This window comes from Tiliqua scincoides, chromosome 6, assembly GCF_035046505.1.
Source record: "Tiliqua scincoides isolate rTilSci1 chromosome 6, rTilSci1.hap2, whole genome shotgun sequence".
Classification (NCBI taxonomy): Eukaryota; Metazoa; Chordata; class Lepidosauria; order Squamata; family Scincidae; genus Tiliqua; species Tiliqua scincoides.
Window position 1 is genome coordinate 52,406,001 of NC_089826.1, and position 19,147 is coordinate 52,425,147.

The following is a 19,147-nucleotide window of genomic DNA, read 5'->3' on the forward strand; positions in this document are numbered from 1 at the left end:
AATGCAATGGTTAAAATGGTCTAAAATCCATTATTGTTTCTGCTTCTGCTGTTAAAAGCAACAACAAACAAACCATTTCAGAACAATCTGCCCCAACCCTTTTCTTGAGGAACAAAATTTCCTTTAAAGTGTGGGCTATTAAGAGCACATACAAAAGAAAGCACAGTTACTGTACTAGTGCTATCACTTTCTCTTATTCTATTTTAAGTGCTAGCCTCTGAAATTCAGGATTATTAAGACTGGCAATTTTTAACAAGCTGAAAAATGGAAAGCCACAATTCTTTTAACAGGCAGATTCTAATGTGGCTCTGTTCTGCCCTTGGGATTCCTTTCCTTTAAAAAGAAAGAGGGGAGGAAAAAATCAAAGGAGCAATTGTAACTTTTTTGAACTATAAAACTTCAGTTGTTCTCTACATATAGCAGCTAATTACTGATGCTCCTATGGAAAAATATACATTCATCTATCTCTGAGCTACAACATGTAAGTACTGAAATAAAAGATTGTCAACAACAGCAAGCATTAATTTTTCTAAACCATTTTACTGTTATATTTAATAGCTGGATGGTCAAGATAAAATTTGCTACTTGCCTATTTTATATTCTATTAGCTGCCAGGAATGTAGCATTATATACCAAACTACAAATGTAATATTCAATTTTCATATATGAAATTAATGAACAGTTGATTAAGAAAGGTTTACGCAAAGTGTCATTCACAGAAAACATTCTGTGACAGTGTTAATTCAACATAATTTTCTACTACTGAAATATGAAAATTGGAGTAGTTCTCAGGGACTTTAGAAATAATAGGAACCCAAATACAAAGAGCAGCAAAATCTGGTGCACTTCTCTCCAAGTTATACCACCCAGTCAAATGTTCAAGTTACTTTATTGATCTATACAATTCGCACCCTGAAAACCATGACTTCTCTATAAAACTTTCTTTAAATTATTTACTTTATGAAAAACACAACGTACATCAAATTAAATGTTTAATAATGTCTCAAAAATGCCTTGATTCTACATGTATACAGGTGCAGCCTATTTATCCACAGATTTTTTATCTGCGTATTTGTCTCAAGAGAATGGGGTGGCGGTACTGAAAGTCACACACACCTTTGCCCTGAGGTGGCAAAGGTGCAAAGGAACAGAAACATTCCTGGAGCCCCTGAGCCAGCTGTGGATGAAGAGGGGAAGGGGAGACCAAAAACCTCTGTAGCCAGAACATGTACAGCAAGGTGGAGCTCTCTCTCTCTCTCACACACACACAGGCAGGTGCAGTAGCAACAGAGAGGATTGCTTTAAAAAACCCCTGGAGTGTTTGCCAAGCCTTGGAGAGACAGGTGAGGGTGAGCAGAGAGTCAGACTACAAGTCCCAGAATGCTCTGGGGCAGGGGAGTTTCCACGATGGCTGCTGCCAGGGAGGACTGCAGGAGTGGCAGCAGCGAAGAGGAGAACCTGCAGTGCTGTCGGAAGGCTGCCTGGGACACAGAGGACTCCCAAGCAAGCTCAGGATCCCACCTGTGAAAGGGGAAGGAGGGAAGGGGATTGATAACAGCTGCCTTAGTTTCCTTCTATTCAGAAGTGTTAGGCTGCAGGCTGCAACTCTATGGAATTTAGCACAACTCATTTTTTGCTAATCACGGCAAGTCACAGAACAGAACTAACGCAGATAAATAGGCGGTACCTGTACTTTAGCAGTGTTTAAATTATAGCATAAAAATTTCTTTAAAACAACTGTCTTAACACAGTGCATCTCACATTTTTTTCTCATTTTGGACCACTTCTAAATTTGACTTTCCAGAATTTCCAAATCTACATCAATCATGTTTCCTCACTCTAGAATCTATTCCCTCCTCATTTCACATAGTCCCTGTAGAGTTTATATGACCCACCTGGGGTAAAGGTGTGTAAGGATAGTTAGCTCACTTAGTAAGGGTTACTTAAGGGTTAGCTCACTTGTCACTGAAGGCAGACAGCAGGATCCCTTACTGCTGGGTCAACCCAATTAGGGGTATCAGGTGGCTGCACACTCTGCACCTTGCTCTGGAGGGAGTTGGTACCAAGGATATGACACTGCAAGTAAGGCTTCATTTTGTTAAATAACCCCAGCTGGGGTGATCTTCCCTTTTCTCAGTTGATGCAACTTCTGGGTTGCCCTGCACCCTCTTCTTTCTACAGTAGAGGTTTCCAAAGTGCAGTGGACCTACTGGTGGATCACTAAAGGTTGATGAAAAGATCAGAAAACGAATTGCCTCGAGCCCTGAGGCTATTGAAAAATCAGATACTGTAGCTATTAACTACTCTGCAAAGATCAGAGCTTCTGCAGTTTGAAGGCAGGCAGATGGATGGACCTCCTTTAGGTGAACCTAGGTATTTCATGACTGGGTGCTATGGAACTTACTGAACTCTCTGCTGCAACCAGTCCAGGCTTCCCTCAAAATCTTCCAAAAAGGTTCCCTGGACAGAACCCTTTGGTTGGTTGGCAACCTTCAGTCTCAAAAGACTATGGTATAAGCCTACAGCACCCGATATTCCCAGGTGGTCTCCCATCCAAGTACTAACCAGGCCTGACCCTGCTTAGCTTCAGAGAACAAACAAGATTGGGCATGTCCAGGGTAACAATTGCTGCTTGACCCTTTCCATTAAAATCTATGAACTAAAAGGGTTATCACACAGTAATACAAAACAAGGGAAAGGTAAATTGAATTTAATGTTGCAAAAAGGAAGAAGAGGAAGCAAAACTATAACCCTGCCTCAATTATTATAGCTAAATTGACAGAACAACCTTACTTTTACTGAATAAAAAACCCAGTTATCCCCAAAACAAACAATCAATGGTTATACAATCCCTCAGATTTGACTATTCATACAGTATAACCATACAAATCTAGAAGGATTGATAAAAACAAACTAGATCATCACTAAAAACCTATGCCTTAACCTACCACTCCTTTCTGAGTCCTTTGCACTCACTATACAGAGTAGCAACAGCATGTTACATCCCTAGTATTTATCTCCCAGGTGAAACCCACTCCACTTCCTAATTAGATAGTGCCAAATCCTACCTTTCCTTCTCATTTAAAGTGAACCCCTCCCTTTTCTACTTCCTACCAAAGAAACAAAGGGAGACACACAAAACTTGACTACAAGGTGGGTCCCAATAGAGTTATTTTAAAAAGTGGATCCTAGTGCTAAAAAGTTCGGGAACCACTGTCCTAGGGCAGTGGTTTTCCGACTGGGGGGGGCCTGGCCTCTTTGCCCTTAAGGGGCAGGGGCAGCCAGGAGGCAGGGAGGAAGCAGCAGCACGATCCCCAAGATCAGCCCGCTCAGGGGGCTGCAGGGGCTTGGCTGTACTTACCACAGCTTCCTGCAGCCTCCCGGGGGTGTGGGGAGCCCTGCGGGACCTTCTGCAGGGTTCCCCAGGTCAGGGAAAGTGAAAGCAGAGCAATCGCACCCCACTCCTCTGAACCAGAAGTGGGGTGCGATCGCTCCACTTTCTCTTCTGACCGGGCTGCAGGGACTGGGGTGCACCCACCAGACCCTGCAGCAGCGTCCTGGGGGTGCAGGGAGCCCTGTGTGAGCACCTGCAGGGCTCCCCAGGTCAGGGAAAGTGAAAGCGGAGCAATCGTACCCTGCTCTGTTAAACCAGAAGTGGGGCGCGATCGCTTTGCTTTCACTTTCCCTGACCTGGGGAGCCCTGCAGGTGCTCACACAGGGCTCCCCGCACCCCCAGGACGCTGCTGCAGGGACTGGTGGGTGCACCCCAGTGCCTGCAGCCCCGAGCGACATGATCCTGGGGATCACATTGCTGCCTTCCCCCTGCCACCTCCCCCCACCCCCGCAAAGACTTACTGCAGGTTTCAAACTCCCTGAGAGTTTGAAAACTGCAGCCCTAGGGGCTCTTTTTCAAGGGTCTATATCAATTCCTCCAAGCCACAGGTGCCCCTCCTGTCTCCCTCACCTATTTCTCCTATCAATTCCTTCTCCTTTCCCTACTTGCCTTGTCTTTCTGCCTTGCCTTCTTTCTTTTTTACATGCTGTCTTATTTCAATAATAAGCAAATATCTGCTTCTCTTGCTTCTTTGTCCAGTCTCCTCTCAGCACCTTCCCCTCTCTTTTCTCCCACCCCATCCTTCTCTGTCTTAGTCATTTTATGTGCTGATACCAGCAACCCAATCCTGTTTCTTGATAAGTGCTGGTAGCTGGTATTTCAGCACCTTTCCTACTCCCTTCCACATTGTTTGGCCAGCATTCAGCAGAAATGTCACTTGCAAATGTTATGGCACCAGGATTTCAACCATATCTGCCTGCTCCCATCCACATAATTGGGGAGCACAGAGAGGGTCACAGTTTCCCCACAGGGATCAATCTTATTCTCCATGTTATTTAACATCTATATCAGGGGTGCCCAAACCCCAGCCCTGGGGCCACTTGCAGCCCTCAAGGACTCCCAATCCAGACCTCAGGGAGCCCCCAGTCTCCATCGAGCCTCTGGTCCTCTGGAGATTTGCTGGAGCCCACACTGGCCTGATGCAACTGCTCTCAGCATGACAGCCAACTGTTCGACCTCTCGCGTGAGCTGTGGGATGAGGGCTCCCTCCCCTGCTTGCTGTTTCGTATCTGTGATGCGGCAGCGGCAGCAAAGAAAAGGCTGGCCTTGCTTTGTGCAAGGTCTTTTATAGGCCTTGAGTTATTGCAAGACCTTCATTCATTCATATAAATTCCATCTCTAATATATTCATTTATGTAAATTTATTCAAATTTGAAATGTAAATTAATTCTTTTTTTCCCCTGGCCCCCAAAACAGTGTCAGAGAGATGATGTGGCCCTCCTACCAAAAAGTTTGGACACCCCTGATCTATATGAAACTGCTGGGATAGGTCACCAAGGGATCTGGAGTTGGATACCACAAGTATATGGATGATGTCCAGCTTTGCACTGCCACTTTGTATGGCTTTAGGGAAGTTGTGAAAATCTTGAATCACTGTCTGAAGTCAATGACTGTCTACCAAGCGATAAACTAGTTGAAATTCAATCCAGACAGGACAGTGTTAGCCTGGAGATCTGCAACCACATTATGGATTGTCAGCCTGTTCTGAATGGGGTTGCATTCCCCTCAAAGAATCAGGGGGGGGGGATGCTCCTAGATGCCCAAGTGGTAGTGGTGGCTAGGAGTACCTTTGCCCAGTTTAGGATGATGTGCCAACTGTATCCTTTCCTGGATCAGACCTGCCTATGGTTATCTACTCACTACGCACATCAACATTAGATTACTATAGTGTGCTTTACATAGGACTCCCCTGAAGACCACATGGAAACTTCAATTAGAGCAAAATGCTGCTACATGAGTTTTTTGACTGTGCTAGGTAGTTTGACTGGGTCTCTTTACAGCTACACTGACTGGCAGTCCATCTCCAGGTGCAATTCAAGGTGCTGCTTTTTAAAATCGTAAATGACTTGGGGCCAGGGCATATGAAAGACCCTCACATGCTTGATTCAGAAATGGCCAGTCCCCCAACGTTAGTTGGGAGGGCTGACATTCACATTCCACCACCAGGGGAGGCTTAGTTAGCAGTGATGCAAGAGGGCATTTTCACTGTGGTGACACCTCAACACCCCTCCCCCACTACTGAACATGCCACCCAGGTTCTAAACTTTAGTTAAGGGTGGATTTAGACAAACAGAATACCCTCATGTAGGGAAGGGAGATATACATTTGGAAGTCACTTATAAACTGTGGTACCTTTCATTCATCTCTAGCCACAGGTCATATGGTTAAAACCAGGGTGAACTATTGTTCTGGATCACCCAGAAGGTAGAAGTAAAAAAGGTAGGTAAGAAAGGTGGGCTCATCTGTAAGGTTGGAGCATTTAGAGCAGGGGTGGGCATACATTTTGGCAGGAGGACCACATCATCTTTCTGACACTTCATCAGGGGCTGGGGGAAATCTACATTTCAAATTGAATAAACTTACCTAAATTTTGCATAAATGAATATATTACAGATGGAACTTATATGAACGAATGAATTTTACTAAGCTTATTTATAATACACATGAGATGCAGAAAAGGGGCATGTTAAAGTGACTTTTGACACACCTAATAAATCTTTTTCAGGGAAAAGTAAAAAACAAACTTAAGAGGAGTCAGCATGGGCTCCCTTTCCCCTCCATGAAGGAGCATGTTTTTACTCTCTTCACACACTCTCTCTCTCTCTCTCTCTCCCCCTCCCTCTTCCACCCAACCTGGCATCAAGTAGCAGCAAAGGAACACAGCCAGGGAGCTGGTGGGCACCTGCCCCCTCAAGGCAGGAGTTTGTTTTTCCTCATTCACACACAGAAGGGAGCTGCCTGTCTCCCTCTCTCAGTTCCTGTCCCTCCCCCAGCCAGCATCAAGCATCAAACAAACTTAGAAGCAGACAGAGAGCTGCTTGCTTTTCCCCATTCATGAGTGGACTCGGATCTTCCTCCTTCTCTGCCAGCAACCTCAACAAGCAAAAGCAGCATGCTTCCTCCCCATTCAAACATGCCCAGGATTGTTCCCCTGCATCGCTGCCCCTGACCCCAAGCACATTCAAGCAGCACAATCAGACTTAGTTTCCCTCCTCAGTGCCTGCCCCCCATCTCCCCAAGTCAAACTCAAGCAGTTACAAACAGGCCCACAACTTCTCATCCCCAAGGGACGCCTGGACTCAGCTGCAGCCCCTCCAACCTAATGGGAGTGTTTGTGGATGGGTGGGGCTTCTGCAGAGCTCTCCTGTGAGAGCTCAGCAGGGCAGACTTTCCCTTGCTAATGCTGCAAAGAGCAGCCCTGTTGGGCCAGCAAGGGCTCCTGCAAGTCTCCAGCAGGCCAGAGGCTCATTGGAGACCAGAGGATCCCTGGGGGGTTAAATTGGGGGTCCTCCAGGAACTGCAAATGGCCGGTGGGCCTGGGCAGCCCTGATTTAGAGAGTAACCACCATGTGGTGTCTGTCACATGACTCCTACCACACATATATCTAATTATTGTACCAGGCAAGTGTGTGGGAAATACTTTGCCCTTGATTAAAAGCTGAACACTTACCAGCTCTTATCATATCAATGAGCATTAAACTAAGCCAACAAGACTCAACAGCTTGACTATAACAGGATTATTTGTTCTGTCAATGCAAACTGAAGCAGCTCAGAAACAATAACTCACTGTGGTCAATCACACATTTTTTACATATCAATTACTGAAAAAGTAACACAAAACAGAAGTGTACACACAGATTGCTCTGCAGGTTTATCACCTAATGCAGCACATATATGATCCAAATATTTTTCATACTAACAGCATCAGTTATTTGCAAAGTATATTTGCAGTATAAAAATGTGAATACAAAATATGACTAACATAGATCCCTCCAAGAAACAGCAATTCTGAAAATATACAATATATGGTCTCACATTCTAGGAAGCTGACTGAAAATGGTTGAATTGGTTCTGAGAGTTCACAGGGGCTTTAGATTTGTTTTTCTTGAATAGCAGTTCCCAAAGCTATGTGGCAAACTGTTTTTCAACAGAGTGAAGTGTCAAATGTAGTTTGTGAAATGACATGGATCACATAGTCTAAGTGGGAAAAAGCCAAATAATTTCCCCCGGTCGAGCACTAGCCCTTTGCAAGAGCCTAGGTAACTTCTGGTTTCTCCTTGAATCTTGGATTCTTGCCTTTTAAACTATCCATAAGTTATATAAAGCCATAAACCAAGTCATTTAAATTACATTTTACACTCTAGCTTCTAATACAATCTTCAGTATACTTAAAAATTATGGTGATAAGCTTTTTTAGCAACATCAATTTGAGTAAAGCTTAGAAGACAATTTAAATTCTAGGAAACATTGATACATGTATGAAACCATGTTATATTCCAGATGATGGTGTTAAAAACAATAAACTAGATCCCATGGAACTGGAATTTTTGGTTAACACAAAAACATAACACCCCTCCTCTTAATTCTTGATTATGATATTCTTGATATTCAGACCCTTGTAAAAGAGTTTTTTAAAATGAAGGGATTTAAGAAATCTTTATCCACAAATTGCCTCTCTCATATTGTTTTGTCAACCATAGAATTCATTCCCAGTTCAGGATTACAGAAAGACTGCTAGGACAGACAAGGTTTTCCTACCCACAGAACAGAAAAATAAACCAGCAGCTTATTCTACTTTATTTGTTCTACAGTCAATAAGAAGTGTTTTAACAAGTTCAAAGAAACTTTCCTCCCCATATAACTATTAGGTTAATTCTACCTGAACTAAACCTCAGACAATTAAAATCTTATCACAGGTAGTCTGGAATTCCATCAAGCACTTCACAGTAAGTTCAGTCAGTGAAATACTCTAGGTCTAGGAAGACAGAAGGATCTTCTAGATTTTCCAGCATCAGAACACTTTTTTTCATAGAGCTAAAATACATTCTGCATATGAAGATTAAAAACAGCTCAAATCACCTGTAGAAGACGCAACTTCCACAGTTGCAGAACATAACAAGATAGTTAAGAGAAAGGTACAGGTCATTATCAGCAGATTTTGTAACCATGGATTTGACTGAAGGCAGATGGGCATCCATGTTGAGCTGCTAAAAAAGTCCCTTTAAATGTTTTTAAACAAGGTGTGTATAGGCTTCCATTACCACATGCAGCAAGCTGGCAGGCAGAGTCTCTGGGTGCTTGGGGAAGCTTTTTCCAGATTGTGCCACCTCTCCCACTCCATTGTGGAAGGTACCCCATAGAAGGAGCTGCTGCACCTCATGGTTCCTGCAGGTTGGTCTCTTTCTCTCCCCCCCCCCACGCGCATGCACACGCGCGCGCGCGCACACACACACACACACACACACACACAAGACTGTGCTTTCCTAAAGCTCCATGGTTCCCTTCCCCCCTCACACCTGCTACTGTTCCTGCTGCTGGTCCTGCTGAAGCCACTGTTCACCCCTCATAGGGTCCACCCCCTCCTCACAAGCCTCAAAGGAAAGTTTAAAGAGACATCCCCAGGGCGCTTCTGTGAAGCAACTGGCTGAGATCTCCAGTCTCCTTGGCTGCCTGCTTACTTTAGTGCTCGCTCACATCCCCTTAAGAACACTGAAACAAGGGGGGAAAGTTTTGACCTCTACCTCCTTGTGTGTTGGGGATCAAGGGAACTTGGTGGCTGGCTGGCTTGCCCTTCATCTTGTGAGTGAGGAGGAAGCGAACTGGAACTCAGGCGAAGCCCCCTTGTTTCAGTGTTCTTAAGGGGATGTGAGAGAGCCCCAAAGCAAGCAGGCAGTCAAGGAGACTGGCTGACTTCAGGCAATTGCTTAGCAGAAGCGCTGCTGGGGTGTCTCTTTAAATTTTCCTCTGAGCCAGGACCAGCTTGTGAGGAGGGGGTGGACCCTGTGAGGGGTGCAGAGTGGCGGGGTAGGGGGGATGACCTTGGGGCATTAGGAAAGCACAGCCTCTTCTGTGTGTGAGAGAGAGACCAGCAGGAACCAGGATGGCTATGCTGCAAGGCAGCTCCTTCCGTGGGGTAGTTTCCACAATGGAGGGTGAATGGAGGGGGGTGCGGCACAATCTGGAAATAGCTTCCCGAGCGCCTGGGGACTGCCTGTCAGCTTGCCACACGATGTAAGGGAAGCCTCCCCCCCCCCCCCACACACACACGTTATAGGGATGGTTTTACAGCAGATTTCTATCACTGCAGCAAAATCATCATTTCCAGTTTGGCTACACACAAATTTTTATCAGCGGGGGTTTGGGGAACAAAACCCCCTGTGCATAAGGAGGTTTGACCTGTTTATCAAGGATTTGGATTTCATCGAATACTTACAGCAAGAGCAGCGGGATAGGTGACTTCTGGTGGGAAGGTAAATGATGGCCCTGTTGTTACTGGACTGCTGGGTGGTGGAGTCACAATTAGCCCTGTGGTACTGATATGAACCTGGCAAAAAGTAAGAACAGATCATCAAGGCAGAATAAATGTGAACGAACAAAAATCATGTTTACTACCCAAAGTAACAAATATGTTACAATAAGATTCATGAACTCAAAAGTATTTATGACCCACCTTAGTTTTGCAATAGAAAGGTAGGTTATACTAACTAATAAGAAATAACATTGCCTTGCTATTCTTAATTCCTATGAATTAAGATCCTCTATTAAGATCATGTGCTTCATTTTTAAGACTTCATGTATGATACAGAAGAAACATTAGAAGGAAACTAACTGGATGCCCAGAGCAAATAAAACATTGACCAAAAGAAAACTTATTATTTCGATACTGAATTATTCAAGTAATAAATATGGAATTCTCATGCTATTTTATCAATACATTTTCCTACAAGTTATATTTGCATATATGATACAATTAGAATTCTGTTGCCCAGATGTAACTGTTATTGAATCAAATCAAAAGACTCAATTCATATATTGTAAATCCAGTGTCCAAACTGCATGTTTTATCCCCCATCCACAAGTGGATTCCTCCTCTTCTTTTATTCGAACCATATTGTTGCAGTGTCCAAATCAGATAAACTAGGATTAGAGCTGAACAGGAATCATCTTCAAACTATGGTTTGAAATCTATAGCTTGGAGACAATTCCTGGTAAGGTAAATAACATGCTTGGTTCAGAAGGTTAACTATGGTTAACTACAAATCATGGATGGAAGGAGCATGAGCCTAAGGTAGCAGTTCCCAAACGTTTTCACTGCATGCTGCCCTTACCGCGGCCAACACAGAGCTGCAGATTCAGAAGTGATGGCAATGGTATAATCGCATCAACTGCTATTACTTCCAGGTTTGAGACTGTGGAGCAACTAAAAAGACCAATGGTAAGCAGCCCAGAGTGGATGGGTGGGCCCTTCAAGTGACAAAAATGTCACTCTGAGAGCTCTGCCTGCTGAGCCAAGCATCTTACTGCCACTTTTCAGTTGCTCTGTAGTCTTTGTGTTTCTGCTGCCGAGCAGCTATGGAGGGAAGCAAGAATCTCACAACACCGCTGGGAGCTCACCATGCCGCTCCCTAGAGCCACACCTCATAGTTTGGGAACCACTGTCCTAAGGAGATAGAGGGAACAGCATGCTAACCCAGTGGCACGCATGATCATCAGACTATGGTTTGGCGATAAGCAATGTAATATCTGATCTGAACCTTAGACTTACAAGCAAAAAAGGTTTTTGTAACAGTGGCTCTTTAAGCTGTAGAAACTGAATGTTTTTTCAATTTTTGAAATTGCTGTAGGATGCGTCTTATTCAAAATTCAGCCTATCTTTTAGTTCATATAAACAGCATTTGTTTCATGACTGTTCTTTAAACAAAAGACTATTTAATCTGAAAGAAACCTTTCAGTTATTTAAAGAGCAAGAATAGTTTTCTTCAGGTTACAGTACTTCAGAGTGCATGAATATAATCCCTTTATGTATTATTACTGACTGCTTGCACACATCCAAATGAATCAGCTGCAATTATCTCCCATTTGTTTTGACAATCTTTTAGAAATTGTTCATTTAAAAAAGTCGTGATACACTTTGTATTCTACTTCCAGCAAATTACCTGAGAAGGTGCACTGCAGGAAAGACCTGTAAGTTCACTTATACGAGCTGCAGCAGTGGGGTTACTGGAGCTGATGAGGACAGGAGGACTGATTTCCATTGAGTGACGATTTTGAGAAGACTGTGAAGCCTTGTTGGACATGGTAAGGGAGGTAAAGGAGTGGCGTTTTTTGGTGTTCTTCTTGGTATCCATGTGCTTTTGGACAGAATTGCTGTGGGATGCCCCAGATGTGCCTTCTCCAGAGTCTACTGCAGAACCTGAGGGTTTGTCCAGTTCTATCAGCTGCTTTGCTGTTGTGTTAAACTACAAAACAAGGATGAACTATATAAATATTAGGGTTATCCTGTGATAAAAGCAAGGTTAGGTGATGTCCTTTTTTGGTTAGGGCACCCGTGCAACAAACAAAAAAATCTGTGAGAGCAGAAGAAGAGTTCAGCCATCATATGGAATTATGGTTTAATCATGGTTCTGCGCAACTTCCATGCAATTCATTTTATTGCACAATAGAAGGAAGGCTCTACTTCCAACCCCAATTTAACACAAATCTGGCACATTCTTTGTTATTCTAATCAGATTTTGACAACAAATCAGAAACTGGGATCACATTTCCCAAGTCTCCTATATCTCTGGTAATATGGCAAACAATCATTACAGTAACAAATGTTTTAATAAAATAAGTGTCAGCCAGCCATTCAGATAAAAATAAGAAAAACAGAAGTAAGCAAAGATGGAGATTTTGCCACAAATAACCCATTGTGTGGATATCGATTTTCACTTTTTGGCTTGTTTTCAAATACTGGTTAGAAAAAACCAAGATCTGCTGGGTTTGGATATCACAGCCAATTGTGACTTGTTTTAAAGCACGCTTGGCAGCAGAAACTCTTCTCCCTTCATCTGCAAAGTGAATGGGGAAAGAGCTATAGACACCATCCAGAATTAAACAATGGTTCCATGTGACACGAAAACTGGGCCAGTGAGACAACATACAACTTAAATGAAACTCAATTTAAGGATGCTAATGATAAGTTGAGGTGGGTGAGAACAATTTTATTTTTTCGTGGATTTTGGTGTTTTCCAAAGTTGAAAGTGGAGAAAGCAGTGTTGTGTTTTTATTCCAAGGCTGTATTTTTAAAAGTGTATTAGGTAGGTGATATAGATTGTATAGTGTCAGCAGATGTAGCCACATGCATGTAGAGGTGCTAGAGATTTTCTTTTCTTGCACAGATTTCAGTTTTTTTGGGTTTTTTTACAAAAATGAGAAGTACAGAAAGCAATGTTATGCACTTTTATTTCGTTATCACCTGAAAAATCCACCTCTAGTGATGAGGAATGCGAGTACTAGGGTAGGTATGAAAGTACTGTAATGCCTCCTTTTTAATGTCAAATCTATCACCACGTAATGTTCTGACTGGGTGGTCACTAGACATGTTTAGATTCAACATACGGAGTGACAATGCGATATGTCACGTGAGTGCAGCACACGAACAGTTCAAAATGGCAGATGTTTCACATACTCATATAAAAAGGGCCATGATATGTAATGTAATAGGTAATAAACGACTTTTTTTCTTAAGTAATGAGGGAATGAACATAAACTCAATTTTTTTTAAAGGACATTTTTGCTGCCCATTTCTCACCACCACCTAACATTTTCACAATGTCCATTTTTAATTAACAAATGCCAACATTCACCATGAAGAAAAACCATTCGTGTGCCCTACTGCAGCCCTGGATTCTATAGTACAACTTCCAACTCACAACAAAAGGTTAATTCAAGTCTAATATTCTTAACTAACTAAATTTCTTAGGATCCCCATTTTCTCCTACATCCAAGAGCAAAAGCAAAAGTGATAAAGACCACAATAGTAATTTAGGAACGGTTTGTTTAGAGCAGTGTTTTTGAACCTTTTTCATCTCATGGCACACTGAGAAGGTACTAAAATTGCCAAGGTGATCAGTTTTTTGACAATTGACAAAGCACACCATGCTATTAGCAGGGGCTCACATCCCTCAATGGCCCTACTATTAAATGACCCTCCCCCAAAATCTGGTGGTACACCTGCAGACTGTTCATGGTACACCAGTGTGCCATGGCACATTGGTTGAAAATGGCTGGTTTAGAGTATATATCAAATTTTCTATCGCAGTTATGTACTCTGTTAAAGCTTCTTGATGTTCTCTCACCTCAACATATGAAATAGGGAATATTCCTATCTTGTCAGCCAACATTCCTTCAGCCCAGTTTTCATCCACTCGACGTATCACAGTCAGAATGTCATCCTGTGTTAAAGAAAAGGTAATTATGTTACTCAGTTCTAAACACACACGTCATTTACTTTATTTTAAGAACACATGTACTGTCTGACAAAGAGCTTATTATGGGGAAAACCTTTTTTATAAAACCATCTGCAGCTGTTTGGATGAAAGTAATTTTCAGAAGCATGCTTTTATTTAATGTAAAGCCTAGAAAGGAGTTCCCCAGAACTAACTGGTCATCTTTTGGTTGAATGTTTATCGTATAATATCTACATAAACACATCTCTAATATTTATACTAACTTATCTACTACCTTGCACTTTTTTCTGTTTTTTTGTGCATAATAATAATAATAATAATAATAATCTCAGAACCCATGTATTCAATATAAATACATGTAGCTCTTTCTGAAGTTACAAACCAGAAAATATTAATATCAGGCAGCCTTTCTGAGACAGACTACCAGTGAGACTGTAAAGGGTGTCAGGATTTGTAGTTCCTTCAAGGTCCAGTCTACTTGCTCAGAACCGATTATGAAAAGCATGTGGTAAGTGTTGTTGGACTGTACTACTTCAACCTAGAACATGAATACTCTATCATGTAAAAAAAGTCTCCCTGAACAGATAACAAGATATCTGGGGGAAATATTCTAGGAAGCTACACTTTATCACTGCAAAATTGCATAGTACATCTTCAAGTGAGAAGTGCTCCTCTAGCTTGAGAGAAACTCTACTGGTTATAGCTGTTTTGGCTTTAAGCATTATTTCCAGTTTTACTTGGTAAAAAAAATAAAAAGAGAAACATGTTCATGCATATGCAGGTATTTGACACTGGATACACCATTGTATATGATGAACATAAACATACGATCACTGCAAGTCTTGACACATGAAAAGAATCAGTTTGGACAGCAGTCAATCTGGAGACAGACACTTTCACAAGAAGTAACAGATTTAACAGAACCAATTTAGTATCTTAGATAATATGTCAGTCTTGAATTGGGAAGATAAGGTTCAGATCCCTGCTCGGCCATGAAACATACTTTGTGACCTTGAGACAAAAACTTTTTTCAACCCAGTTTACCTCAGAGGGTTGTTGAAGATAAAGTGGAAAAAAACATACCCTGGCCTCCTTGAGTGAAAAGGTAAAGAAAAGTCCTGCATAAATGGTGGCTAAAAATGAATGAAAAAGCAGTCTCTGAAAATTAGCAATTTGATTTCCTTGAATACATAGTGGATCCTCAGTATCCTTTGGGATCCGTTCCAGGACCACCACTCCCATAGACAGTGAAATCTGTAGGAGAGAGGGGCTGAAAAACATGAAGTGCCTTTCAGAAACTTCCAGTAGGCCTTCTCCATTGCAGGGAGGCCATGTGTGACGTCCTTGCACCTCAGAATCCCCCTGGGCACAACTGGAAGACACTTGTGGTCACATCTAGGAGGCCTCAGACCCTCCAACCATGGGCTCAGCACCCACAGATAGTCAAATCATTGAATGCCAAGCCTGCAAATAATGAAGTCCCACTGTATGTTTTTAAACTTCTAACAAAAACATTCTAAGAAACATCTCAAAGGAAAGGAAGAATTGAAACAGCATGTAAACACCCTGTGAACTCATAAACAGACAAGTGTTAGGAATCTTAAATCAATAATACAAAAAAAATATTTGTTTTACCTTTGAGAAGGGTAAACAATCCTTGTCTGCTTCCTTGTCTTTAACTTCAAAGTCATAAAGTGCTTTGCACTGAGGTGGAGGTTGAGGTAAAGGTTTAATAATCTGGACAAAATTGGTAGGAAAAAATCCATGGACACCATTAACTTCACCATGGTACCAATTTTCATCAACTTGCCGGCGCAGTATGATGATGTCACCTTTGCTGAATTTAAGATCTCCAGGCTCTTTTCCCTCATAGTTATATAATGCTTTGGCACAGGGTAACTGAGGTACACCCTACAAAAAGGAACAGAGAATTTTGCAGTCAGAAAGTTTAAAAGAACTGCATAAGCATTCAATTACATGCAAGAACAATCCACTGAGCCAGTTGCAAGACCTGGGTATCTGTCCAAATGGTCTCAGGCTATACCTATCTATGTTCATTCTTGTCTTCCTCATAAAAAAATCCAGATAGCTGAAAACCATTATTTTGCATTTTATGCGCTGAGAAAGTGTGAATGTGTATGTTCTACAGAGACAGAATCTAACCTAACAAAGAAGGACAATAAATGAAATGGTCAAAAAAGACACAGACATCATCATCATCATCATCAACACTACCACCACCACAGTATTTATATACTGCTTTTCAACGAAAAGTTCACTAAGTGGTTTACAGAGAAAATCAAATAACTAATAGCTTCCTGACCCAAAAGGGTTCAGTCTTTAAAAAATGGACATTCCACTTTAAATAGTTGAAATGTGTTGTGCAGTGAACTTGTAGTATCTCTACAATTGGCGATAGCTTGTGAAAGTCATAAAAGCACAATGCAGATAGGGGGAGGGGCACAGATGCCACAGAAGAAGGGATACACTTGAACAACAGAAGACAGAAAAAGAACAGTGGCTGGTAGGATTGGAGTAGTACTCTGGAACAAATATACAACTCCAATCCAATAAGCTATTTCATTTTGGATGTGTATATTCTTATGTTCACCAAGAAACTTGTGCCTGATGATATGCTTGGTATGGCACCTTTTGTTCCTTAAAGTTAACAGAACTTCCCTCCATGCAGAGAGGATGGGAAATCGAACACGAGTTATCTGGAAACAAGAAAAATGATTTCCTTCAGATCACCACTCTAACCAAGGTTTAAGACTGTCTCAGATTTCCAAGAATCAATTTTATGTATTCTAGGTAAATAGAGAAGTTGTAACATGGTTACATTAACATTTCCTACAAACCACAATTTGTCAACAATAAAAGGGTTTCTCTTGGGAAACTAGAGGACCAGATACTTTGGAGAGAGTCTAAATTGGAGGGGGGACGAAATGTAGACCCCTTCTTTAAGTACACATCTTGTATACATTGCTTGGAAATTATTCATCACTCGGTTGTCCAAGGATTTAGTTAAAGCAAGGCTGCAAGAAAAAAACCCTCTCTCCAAGTTTAATCAGCACTTATCTCACTCATACTTCATCTACCTTGTTAGCACTATTTTCCTTTTCTTCTCTAGCGACAGCATCACTCTGGTTAATTGCAAAGCTAAATGGGTTCTACTGTCACCACCCAATCAGTGCAATGCACACTACTGCCTACGTGCAATTCTACTACATTTTTTCTCCCTGGCACTGTAAATAATCTTTCAATAAATTGGCATTTGTTCATCTCAGTTACTTCTGGTTCTTGTCTCTTCTATTATTAATTGCCAAGTGACAATAACCAGTGCAAGTGGTTATTGCACATGCCACATTCCAATCATCAGAAATCAGAATTGTGCATGTATCCTGCACATGTCTCTCTTGGTAACTACACATATGCTGCTCTTTAATGATGAGCATTTTGTTTATCAATCTCACTAACCATCCTAAAATAAGAACATAGAATTTTACTGCGGCAGTGTTTGAAGTCCTATTTCAATGACTGTATTACACTGATTTTACATTATCTTAGGTGATAGCTGACTATAGGGTATTAGCATCATCGATCACGCACAATTATAATTAACATTCTATATACGTTACATAAAAGAAACTACTGAATACAAAGTGAATTGCTACTATTTGAAATGATTATGAGATACAGAGAAATAAGAGAATACTTCTGAAAAATCAGAGACATTGTATTGTGCACATAGGGTTTAAAAAGTTCAATTAGAGGTACAGGTCGAGTCTCGGTATTCACGAGGATTCCATTCCCAGAACTCAGTGGATGGCAAAAATCGCATTAAAGCAAATTCATTTAAAAACAGTGTCCCTTTGCTCGGTCATTTAAAAACAGCTTTGCTGACCTTTATAATGCATCAAGCAGACAATCATTCTCTCTCCAGGCACTTAGAAAGGCTTCACTCCAAGGCAGCAACCCCTCCCTCGACCAGGAGCCGCAGCACGAGGGGAGGAATGGAGGAATGGCATCACTGCCATTTAGCATTCTTTCACATGCTTGGGGGGGGGGGGAGAGGTTGCTTGCCCTAGGGTGAAGCTGTTCTAAATGCCAGGAGAGAGAATGATTGATGGATTGTCAGCTGGCTTACCGCTCATTGCCCCCCATTCACCTGACATAACAGACACATGAAACTGACTCAAGGTTATTCAAAAGTAAGATATATATACCTATATATATATATACACACACACACGCCTATATATCTACCTATATATATACACACACACCTATATATACACCTATACACACACACGTACGCGCGCGTGTGTGTGTAGGGGTGTATATATAGGTGAACGTATCTAAGTATAGAAAACAATCTGTAAATGAGTCATTTGTGGTGGTGAATATGCATGCTTTCTATCATTGGCTGTACTTCATTCATTACTTTGAACACTGCCATTTTTTTTTTTTCCAGGAATAGAAGATACACACAGGGGGCTGTTGCTTGGTGAGGCAGTTCTTTCCGACTCATGCTTCCTTTCCTGAGTAGAAATTAGAGGCTAGAATTGGGGCTTGCTTTTTGGGTAACTGCAGTGTTTACAGCACCCCTGCCCCCCCAAAAAAAATTATGGGGTTCAAGCAGGTCTGAAACACAACTGTTCTTTTTCGCATTAAAACTCAAGCCTGCACTCCAGCTCTACCCATTGGCTTTTGCTACTATTACATGCATAGGTCCAAAAAGCACTATGTTCCATGGCATGCACAAGAGCAACCATCATTTTAACTTGTCAGTAAAGGCCAAGCCAAAATTGAAGACCTCAATAATATTCCCACACATACACTCTTGTACTATGAGCTTACAACATAGTGAAGAAGCTCCTATGCTTCAGAGTACAGGAGAAAATGGAAAATGTACAGTAGCAGACAGATCTGAGGCCAACTTGCTAAAAAATAAAAAAAATTGTCAGCATAAACAAGAGAACCAGACTTAAATAGAACTGAGACATTAAATCAGAATGCTTATATAGATTTTTTACTTACAATTTGGATAACGTGCTTATGTACTAAATTGTTTTTCTTGCAATAGCTGGTGGAGTAAACTACAGCTGCAAACTTGGAGACTCCTTCTTTCTCCTGCCTCTCCAGGACAACTTAAGCCAGCCTTTCATGTTTAGCCAAGTGAAAAAAAGACTTGGAATGAAATGTAAACTCTAACTCAGCAAATGTTCAAGAGCCTGTGAAGTAATGAACAGCTGTTGAGTATTGGAGGCGAGGCAACAATTTAGGAAGCCTTTAGGCCAAA

The 19,147-nt window shown here is 41.7% G+C and overlaps 1 protein-coding gene across 1 annotated transcript in view; it reads right to left on the reverse strand.

The window, feature by feature from the left end:
- The window catches only part of SH3RF1 (SH3 domain containing ring finger 1), a 68,367-nt gene that overhangs the window by 14,555 nt on the left and 34,665 nt on the right, over positions 1 to 19,147 (reverse strand). The window contains exons 2-5 of the mRNA XM_066631992.1: positions 15,481 to 15,756; positions 13,735 to 13,830; positions 11,551 to 11,853; positions 9,828 to 9,938 (exon numbers count right to left, since the gene is read on the reverse strand). Coding sequence (XP_066488089.1) covers positions 9,828 to 9,938; positions 11,551 to 11,853; positions 13,735 to 13,830; positions 15,481 to 15,756 — 786 coding nt within the window. The remainder of the gene's footprint in view (positions 1 to 9,827; positions 9,939 to 11,550; positions 11,854 to 13,734; positions 13,831 to 15,480; positions 15,757 to 19,147) is intronic.